This window comes from Juglans regia, chromosome 13 (genome assembly GCF_001411555.2).
Source record: "Juglans regia cultivar Chandler chromosome 13, Walnut 2.0, whole genome shotgun sequence".
Lineage (NCBI taxonomy): Eukaryota > Viridiplantae > Streptophyta > Magnoliopsida > Fagales > Juglandaceae > Juglans > Juglans regia.
Window position 1 is genome coordinate 1779024 of NC_049913.1, and position 11047 is coordinate 1790070.

Here is an 11047-nt window from a genome sequence, read left to right on the forward strand (position 1 = left end):
ACTTCTTTTCCATAGTTTTGAATTTTGCTTCTTCAGCCATTACACGTGCTTCATTGATCCTATTGTTCCTTCTTTGAGCTAACTCCAAGGTAATTTTGCAACATCTGTTTTGTTCGATTTCAAAATCAATCCATTGAAAAAATCTGCATTGTTTGTCCATCTTATACTTTGGACAATTGAAAAACCGTCTGCCAAAACTAGTATCTTTAGCAGAAATCCTTAGCTTTGATGGAATCCCACAGTGGCAAAGTGGTATATCCAAACCAGCTTCATATTTTGCTCTTGAACTCAAAGAACTTGAACAAGAACTAGCATCGTTGTTATATTGCATTTTACACGTCAGTTATGGTGGCAAATACCGAATAAAAGCAACATTTAGATGAATAATTGTGGGGTTGGACCCCTGGCCTTGCCATGCAAGAATACAAAATAATAATTCTGGGTGGATAGGATTGAAAGGGGATCAATACCTTCTAAAATAAATAAAAAAATAGTAAGTAGTTTTACACCTATAATCACATATTAATACTGTAGTTTTACACAAAGTGGAACATAGTTTTACACCTATAATCACATATATTAATACTTCTGTTTTACACCAATCCAACAAAAGTGTGATATATTAATCAGAGGGGAACATGTAGTTTTACAATGCGTGTGATATAGTTTTACACCTATCCAACAAAAGGGACATGGGACCGACCTCTAAATAAAGTGGAACATGTAGTTTTACACTTATAATCACATATATTAATTCTTCATCTAAGGCTTTCCCTTTTTTCCAATAGATAGGGTTTCTTCAATTTTATTGTGGCCGCTTTAATACTACAAATTTGCTTGTGCAGGGCAATCTGCCCGGGAAAAAAAATGAGTACACTATGAACATGGTTGCAGATCGGAACGTGGAGAAAATTACCTTCATTCTTCGGTGGAGTCGAAGGATGGTTAAGGTTTTGTAGGAAATAGATTGTAAAACAAACCAACAAAAATAATCAACCGAAAATTAGGGATTAGAAAAAATAAAACCCTAATCTACTGTGAGGAGAAGAAAAATTTCAATCCAAATCCAAATGACACTACCTCAATGTCATTCTTGCAGGTTTTGTGGCGGCACTACCTCGAAGGTCATTCCCGGGTCACAAGAGGGAAGGACATGGAGTGAGAGAGCAGAAGTTAACCTTCAAACTCATAGAGAGAGGGAGGTTCCGTCGAGCAAGAGAGCAGAGAGTGCGAGAGAGCACAGAGAGCACAAAGAGAGGGGGTTTTTGTCGAGCGAGGGGCCTTTCGGAATCGAGAGAGTGAGAGAGCATAAGTGTTCTTTTCGTTTCGGGAGTGCTTATTCCCTGTAAGAGTTGTCTCTGATCATCTTCATGTACCGCATACGTGGCAACTTGCCTTTAGATTCCAATAAAACTAGGTTATAGGAGACACCTTTAAGAAAATTTTCTCTTATGCAAATATGACTTTGCATATGCATATGCATAGATCAATGTGAATGCTCAGCGACCAAATGCATGATCAAGAATTGACGAAATATCATGTATCATTCTGTTCAACTCTTTTTTTCTTTTCTTTTTATTTTTACTTGTTAATTTTTATTAGGAGAAAAATATGTATTCATATGAAAATACATATGACATAACGTTTCAAATTAAGTTATTTATTGTGTAATGATGTGAGAAAATGAATAGAATTGTGAGTAGAAATTTGTTATATTTATGGATGAGTAAGGGTAGATTAAGCTTAGGATAGGTAATTATAAGCTGTCTCATACAATTGTTTTTGAAAAAATTTGGACTTCACCATAAAAAAAGAATGATTATTTTTTTTAATAGTGAGATCGAGATATCTTTTTAAAAAGAGAAATGATAGTTATAGTTGTGAGTGTGCGAGCGCCGCATAATCACTTTTTAAAAAGGGAGGCATGTTCGAGGGCCCAACCGAGCCCTACAGCCCTCCTCTAAAAGGAGCTAGTGGGCCTTTAGTAGGGTATTCGGCCCACAAGCATAACCCATCCATGAAGCAACTCCCTAGAGGGAAAAGTGGACGGTTGGGGCAGAAGGGACTCGCCGCCCCGACACCATCCCGATGACAAGCTATCATCTAGAACCTGCACTGGCAGGAAGGCGGTAAATATGAAAAACCCGTAATTCCCTGGAAACATGCATGTGAAAGCCTAGCAAAGAACGCTTTTGGGTAAAATAAGTCAATGAGCTACTTCAAATTAATGGCGCCACTCCTCGGACTCCACCCCTAATTAATGACATCACCCCAGAAGCCACACTGCAGTAATAGATTTTGACCAAATGAGCAATAGACATGACATGGGCCCCTCAAAATCAAGGATGAGTTGTCCCCACCAGAAACTTAATATAAAAGTTTTATCTGATTCCTCGAAATTTAGGCACAAACTATTAAGGAGATGTATTGACTTTAGTATCAGAGACTCCTTAACAACCACCAAGGCCCACATTCTCCATGTTTGCTGGAGTGTGCAGGTGATAGCCTGAAGACCTGAGTGTCTGGAACCTAGTCTAAAGGCGTGCAAACACGAAGTTAACAATATGTTTAGTGAACAATGACTGGAACAACAATGTGCCCTCAATACGAAGGAGCTTAATTTCAACGTTTATGCACGTAGATAGATCTGACCCGATTCACCTTTAGAATATTGTACGGCTTGTTACAGTACAGCTAACCATTTATTGACAAAACACATCCATCTTGTAGGTTCTCCAACTATATGTTACATCAACAAAAACAGGCTAATTGGAAAGAGAATTAGCTATTTGATAGTATGTGCTACAGGAAGTAGTAAGAAAACCATCTATCAATCATGGCGAGACATTCCTTAGGCTTGTACTCTGGTGCAGTGTGACCCCCACCCTGCAGCACAAACCAAAATGACACTACATTTATATATAATAGTTTTGCTTGACTACGATATATATGGGGAATTATTTTGCCGGAGCGCGGAGAATGCTTGCCTTTATAGTTGTGAATGTCAAGCTGTACTTTTCCTCTGTAAAGATGGTGACGTATCTGAAGAAAACAAAACGAAATTCACAATGCACGAAAAGGTAGCAAATTTAGAAAAGGGAAAATTGAACAGTCTAGAAAGGAGCATGGTCATAAATTAAATAAGGTGGTTATGGAAGTTCACCCTGCAATTTGACCGTCAACAAACCAAGGTCTCCAGTCATCCTCTATAGACAAGTCCAACGTTTCTATCCATTCTTCAGTGCCCACATACGGAATAGTCATGTCGTGATCACCGCTACACGAAGAGAAGTTCTTCAGGTTCGGAAAGGTTAGAAAATTTTGAAATAGAATCTTTGCCATATATATTTTGATAAGCATTCCACATCACTCATCAATAGGCTTATGCTGTCAGACCAAGTCAGCAAGCCAAAGGCAGGGGAGGAAGAGCAAAAGCTTAATTGGCTTGGCAAGTCAGTGAATTCAATGCATGCAATTCCTTGTTCGAAAAATAAGTACGAGGAGCGAATTCTTATAGAAGAGGCATACATGTAGTAGTAGTACCTGTAAACCAGAGCTCGGAGATCTTTCTTGGTGAGGTTTCGGTGGTAATCAATACTCGTTATGACATTCTCTGTATATGCTAAGCTCTTATTGCATCTATCCCATTCTGTTTTGGTTCCCTGAACACCAACTTAAAAAGTACTCGCAGAAATTGACGTAATCATGAATTTAAATTCTATTTCGACTGAGAGTACCATACGTACCTCTCGGATGTGGAGAGCCTCTTGCACTGTTTTATCATTCGCCCAAACGTAGGAGTACAGATAGTTATAGTTCTGGAAATAATATATAAATAGGTGGTATGATTTTAAAATATTCATAATATATATAGTTGAATTTCGTGTTGGAGAGAGAGAGATCTATGTACGTACCCGACACCATGGCCCTGGAACTTGAGGTGTTGAGGTGTGTATGTCTATGAAGTCGTCACCGAGAACGCTCCATTCCCGAAGTTTATTTGGCTTTGGGGATTGTGTAGCGCAATTTGGTTCCAATATTTGGTTATCAAATATATTGGAGACGCACTACAAATTCCATCGATCGGTAAATCACAATTGGAGATGCACTACAAATTCCATGCATCGATCAGAATTGTTAATCTTAATCCAACTCACCTCTTCGACTACTTGAAGATCTTCTATGCACTTTGCATTGCTTGGATCTGGATATATATATTCTCCTTTGCAGTTTCTTTTAGTTGACTATAAGCACAGATATGTATATATAGAAGACATTACATACATATGTAGGTAGGAGAGTATCTTGGTTAGAGAGTATAAGGCTTTTGTACACTTGGGTTTTGGGAGTTCTTTTATTACTATCTTGTAGCCCCCAAGTGTATTTGTTATTTTCACGGTTTTCCTCCGCCATAAATGAGAGTTTATGAATAAATTGGAGAGGGATCACTCTGACATGTGGCTCCAACTCCTTTTTTAAAAAAAAAAAAAAAATATGTAGCTAGGAGTACAGGATACGTATCCTCTACATTACATAAATACTTTTTACCCGTATACGGCCCTTTACCCGTACGTGCGTTACTTTTTAACTCTACGTCAAGTTTAATTAATGTTAAGTATAATTAATTGGCTGGTAAATTAAGACTAAGATTTATCATTAACTTACGTACGTCAACAAGAACTTAACCAAAAATTAAGGAGCATTAATTTGATCACCTCATAAAGTCTATCGGATATGAGTGCCATCCGGTGAGCAAATTTTAGTCTTGCATCCAGGTCAAAAATTCTATGTGTAAGTGGGTTTCCTAGCACCAAACCCTGCGTCCATTTTTCAAAACTATTAATCCAACAATTATCATGAAAAAGAAAAAATAAAAGACATAAAAGCATTGAATTCAAGATTAGCTAGAAGTACATACTTTGAGAATTAATGGTGGCAAATGTCCAATTTCGTTACCTAGATCATCATGATCATAAGATGAGAAAATCACACCACAACAATTAGCGTAAAAAAGAATTAGATACATAATAATCATATGATCTCTTATGCTGAATAATCTGTTTTTTGTTATTTATGCATATCATGGATCAGATCATGAATTCTTTGTAATACAATAACAAGTTTCTTTTATTTCTTCAAGATAGAAAATGAAATGTTATAAGATGATAAGTTCAATTTGCTAAAATCTTATAACCCTGTTAATACATTTTTCAAAGAATCAATTAATTAAATGGGGAAGATAATATATATACCGTTTGAAACTTCTTGAACAACAATCGGGACGGGTATGCCGGAATAAGAATCGCCGGCAATATAGAGGGGGTTTGAGAGAAACATAGAATGAGCCAAAACCCACTGCATGCACCGTGATGATATAATAGATCATACAAATAATTATTAGTCTCACATAAGGCAAATACGTATAATGTGTATGTATGGGATGCTCGATCTTAATTTTCTGCCAAATATAATGCATCCTCAAATTAAACCCCTTTAATTAGTTAATTAATCGGAGTACTCTACTCACCTTTCTTAGAAATTCATAGGTTTGTGCCGCTGATGATGTGTCATTGACGTTGTATGCCTCCCAAGTTGTTGCATAAGAGAATCCAGTACCGACAGGTGAATCCAAAAATATTATGTTGGCAACCTAAAAGATCATCGACCCAATTAATTACTAGCTAGTTCAATCATAAAATGTAACGTACTAGCTACTTTAAACTTTACACAACAAATTAATAATTAAATCTCTTACGTACGCACTTTTGTCCACGAGTAGGGGTTCAATTCCAATGTTGGTTTGTTCCCACTAGAATTTGCATAGTTGAAAGTCAAAGGACCTATATATCCAAGAATCATGTCAAATTATAGATCAGTTATTATAATAGGGTCGGTTAATAAAAATAGCTAGCAAGGAGTCCACCACATCATCCCGGGTCTGTAAATTCTGCATACGGTTCATTTAAAAAAGTAGGCTTGAAATTCACGTGAAGAAACTTTCTAATTTTCATCGTGTACCATATTTAAAAAAAAAAATTTAAAGCTGCCCGTTTGGATTTAGAGGTTCACCTCATCTAATTTCAACTAAAAATCTAATTATTTTTTATAAATCATCTAAATTCATCTCATCTCTGAATCCAAACGAGCCTTAAATTGAGACTACACATCTTAAGACTTTATATATTACATTTATTGAATAATCATATATGTTGCTCAAGAAATGCAAAAGATACTAAAGAGTCACTTCTTTATATATATATAATTCTTTAATCGAAACATTCAGATTTGAATAAAAACTTGAAACTACTTTTTTCGGTGAAAAATTGTAGTAGTCCTAAGCTGGTTTAATTGCATGACCTGTGAACACTCAAGCTAACATGGAGTTGAAATGGAAGCTTGCTAGGTTTGTCCGTTAGCGTCACAACTAAATAATACGTTACTACCATACAGTCAACGACTCAACCAAAATTCTTAGTGCGGAGATTGTACGATATATATATATTATATATATATATATATATATATGTTAATTTAAAAATGAACTAAGAAAAATTTTACTTATTATTCTCACACTACACACATCACACATAATTTTTTCTTTATTTTTTTCTCTTATCAAATATATAGTATATGGATGATGAATAAAAAAATCAATTAATTTAGGAAGAATTAAACAAAAAAAAAAAAAAAGTAAAAATAAGTATGTATGTAATGATGATATTAAGTAGCAAGTCTCATGAACTAAATTATAAACCGTAACTCCGGTGAGTCGGGTTGAAGCAACCGATCAATACGAACCAAGCCTAGCTGCCTCTAATCTCTCTATTTGTACGTGTATGTAGTTTAATTGACTATATTTTATTCCTTAATAACTCAACACTCAACAGGACGTTAGATATAGTACTACTTATATACATAATAATTCATTATTCCAAGTTTCTGATCAACAGGACGCTACTAACTTTGAAATAATGTTAATTGTACTGTTAAATAATTAAAGAAAATGATAAGAAATATGGGAGAAATATATGATACCAATTTCATATAAAAGGCCCGAGAGAGCGGAACAACCAGGACCACCGGTGAGCCAAAGAACAAGAGGGTCATCCTTGGGACTCCTTTCAGATTCGATGAAGTAATAAAACAGCTGCACCTCGTCTAACTCTCCAACTCCAATGTACCTTTAAAATTCGTTGCATATAAATAAATTAGAACCAGAAGAAGTAGAAGTAGTACAATATATTTAATTAGTGTTTTAATTGCATGATAATCATATATATATGGCATAATTAGCTATATATATACACGTGGACACTGACCCAGTTTCGAGTTTGAAGGGAAGCTCGCCAGTAAAACCAGGAAGAGTGTTGATGATGGACTGTGATGCAACCAAGTTGGAGATCTGAAGCAATAGTACAACCACAACGGACGGCCACCACATTGTGATCTGAGTAATGCTGTAGCTGCTGCTAGAATTCATGAGCAGCTAGCTAGCTAGCTATATATGTTAATTGATGACATGCCTGGCCTGCATATAAATATTATAGGAAGAGATCGAAGGTTACTGTCTTGACAAGTAGGTATAAACTGTCGGTTGGGATTCGAAATTGGGCAAGCCGGTTTGAGGAGAAGAGCGCATGCAGCATGACCGTTGGAGGAGAAAAGCTAATTAATAGACCTCATTCTGAAAAAACTCCTAATCTTGCTAATAATCTAGTGTGCTACCATCGTCCCCGGCTCACATATAAGTATTTGCTCATTTATACCATAATAATGCTACTTATATGCTTGTTTTAATTTATCTTCTTATTTTAACGGTTCATATATTTAATTTTTTTAATAATTAAGAAATTAATAATTAATGTATTTATATTTTTTTTATTTTTTAAAAATATTTAAACATACTTAAAAAATACTTGAGATAAAAGGAAAAACAAAATTACTTTAACAGAGTGGACACTTGTAAGCGGTAAAGCAGCATGTTCGACGTCGAAGGTACTAACATCATTGAATGTATGATAATGATACGATGAATTTGTGTAGCTCGTGGGAAATGTAGGAAGAGAAGATCCTGACTCATGTCTTGACAGGTAGGTTTAGGTACTGGCATGCAGCTCGATGGTTAGGTTCCTATACATGACCAATTAAAGCACTAGCATTCGTTGCATTTAGCCATTTGTTTGCTAATACTGGCCTCTATTGGATTTGCTCTACATTGGAACAGGCATCACACAAGCAAGATGGCTTTTATCTACAGTACTACTTGGCGGGCCATATTTGTGCTGGTCATGTTGTTTGTTGTTTTGCGGAAAAATGTAAAAAAATAATAATAATAATTTAATTGGAATGAACGGAATAATCGACGTTATGTTATTAAATATAAAATTTTGAAATAAAATATATTTGATTTGACTAAAATATAAAATATAACTAGTACATCTTATAAAACATATGACTATAAAAAATTAGATGAAATAATAATAATAATAATAATAATAATTAAATAATAAATAATATTTTATTATTATATAAAAAAATGATATGAATAATCTAAATTGGGATTAGGTTTTGAGTGAGATAGGTACGTAAAAGACAAAATGTATAATATTGGGCAAATTTTGACTATATATAGGATGGGCAAACTAATTATGCTCGACAAGATGCATGATCAAGGATCGACAAAAGATCATATATCGTCCTTATAATCAACTCTTCTTCTTTTTTTAGTTCTTAATTTTTACTAGGTGAAAAATACGTAATATTCTCGTCATATGAAAATACATATGATACAACGCTTCAAAAGAAATAAAATTTAATTTATTTATTGCGTAATGATCATGTGATCAGAAAATGAATAGAATTTAGTTTATTTACGGATGAGTAATAGTAGATACACATACAAATCTCACAATCATTTTGACAAAAGCTGGACTTCCACCATAAAAAATGATTTTTTTTTTTTAAATTATGGAGTCCATTTATTTTTAAAATGACTACGAAATTTGCATAAACAAAACCGTACGTACGTATAAATATTTATTGCGTATGGTATAGATATATGATGGGCCTGAATATTTGATGTCATCGGTCCAATAAGAATGAGAAATGATGTCATCGGTCCAATTAAGTTTAACTCAATCTCTTAAAAAAAAAAAAAAAAAAAGTAGCTTTGCTATTCATAAGTTTTGCACATCACATATCACAATGTTTTTTTTTTTTTAGTTTTATTATTCTTAAAACAATTGAATTATTCTACTTATCATCTATATATCACATATTTTATAAAAAAAAATTAAAAAATATAAAATTGATGGTGTGTAATGTATAAGACTTATAAATAGAATTTTTCAATAAATATAATATCTATATGAAAAAAAAAATTAATAATAAATCTTATTATTTTTTAAAATGATTACGTGGCACTTGTACACTTTACAAATACGTATTATTACTCTATTAGCTTGCTTAGTTTAAACCCTATAATTGATTACGATCTACAAAATCAAGAAATTAAGTTAACAAAAAAAATTAAAAAGATTAGTTCATTCCCAATAGACCAATTATGTAAATTTTCTCGATGCAAGGGAGGCATGCAAGAGATACTTTCGTCTGTGCCTTTTCTTGTGCTTGATTCTTGCAATAACATGGTAAATAAATTAAAAAAAAAAAAAAAAAACGACTTTCCATGCTCTGCTCTTTTGATCCCATTTAGGCGTTAACGGTAATAAAGTTTTTATCATAATTATAAGAGCGGTGCTGTATATTTCATCGCTTAGAGTAGTCCGTTCCAAATGCTCGTAAAGTCAAAATTATATTTTTTTTATTTTTTATTCATATTTTTTTAATTATTTAAAACTTTTTAAAAAATATATCAATACACTAATAATTACTTTTTTAACTATTAAATAAAAAAAAATTAAAATACATTAAGTATCAAAATGAGAGGACAAGTTAAGTGGGTCAAGTAACATTTTTCTAATTATAAATCACATGCCATCACAAATTTTCTTTATAAAATTTAAAATTTAAAATTTATATTCAAAATCAAATTATGTAACAATAATAGTATGAAGACTTTTAAATAAGAATGTTATTCTAATTATATACATCTTCCTTACGTTATGTCCACAAACGGGATGGATTATGTGTGTGAGGGGATTTTTCTCCCGGCCCAAAGGAATTTTCTAGGCCCAGTCAATTGGGGAGGATCCACTAGGAGAAATGAGAGAATGAGAGAAAGAGGGGGGACAAAGGCATGGGAAGCACAATTTCAGACATGGAAAAGTAATGTAAGAGAGAAAAATATGTGATTTGACATAAAGTAATGGAAGACAAGGCTTAAGGTGTCATGAGAGAAAAGTAGGAAAGTGACTTAAAGCCAAGGAGAGGGGGTCAGACACGCAAGATAGACATCACTCACCACTACTAATGAACACGCATGAAAAGAGTCAGATAAAAGAGGCAGGGTGCCTATATTTTGGGGACTTCGACTTTTGGGGGACTCTTGGACTTCTTCTGATTTTTGGGTTCTTTTTCGACTTCTCCAACAAATAGATCTATAACTTCCATTATACAGTGAGTAAGGAGAGGCCATGAGAGACTGCAAACAAGCTTATTATAGTGAAATCTCCCCTTCCCAAACTCGTGTGAACGTACGCCTTAGCGCCGAACTACACAAATCTATGTATTCATCTTTTCTTGTTTTCTCTGTATTTAAATATTGTTCACTGCCATGGAAAAATGCACCAGCACTGTACAGCCGCACCAGACTATTTCTGGGGGCTCCAAGCAACACCAATTTAGGCCTAGCCCATCTCAGCTCATCCCGGGAATGGACCTTTCTTCCCTTCTAGACTATGACCTTTTTTGGCTTTAATGTGTTTCATGATCACTTAGACCATGAGGATGATCAACGTGATCTCAGGTGGGAGATCAAGATTTGTCAACAAAATGGTTGGTAGATAAATCATGTGGCCATGCAATTTCTTTACCCATTATATATATATATATAGCACTAATAACATAGATTCTCTAGTGTTGCAAACGA

At 34.1% G+C, this 11047-nt stretch overlaps 1 protein-coding gene across 1 annotated transcript; it reads right to left on the reverse strand.

The window, feature by feature from the left end:
* Positions 1-2582: 2582 nt before the first annotated feature.
* Positions 2583-7571, reverse strand: LOC108983123 (serine carboxypeptidase-like 1). The gene is made up of 14 exons (XM_018954664.2): positions 7320-7571; positions 7036-7181; positions 5764-5840; positions 5528-5650; positions 5253-5355; positions 4919-4956; positions 4716-4817; positions 4158-4244; positions 3915-4067; positions 3747-3818; positions 3544-3662; positions 3164-3277; positions 2988-3042; positions 2583-2886 (listed from the first exon to the last, which is right to left on the reverse strand). The coding sequence occupies exons 1-14, from the start codon at positions 7478-7480 to the stop codon at positions 2803-2805; spliced, it is 1434 nt and encodes a 477-aa protein (XP_018810209.1). The 5' UTR covers positions 7481-7571; the 3' UTR covers positions 2583-2802.
* Between the last annotated feature and the right edge of the window lie 3476 nt (positions 7572-11047).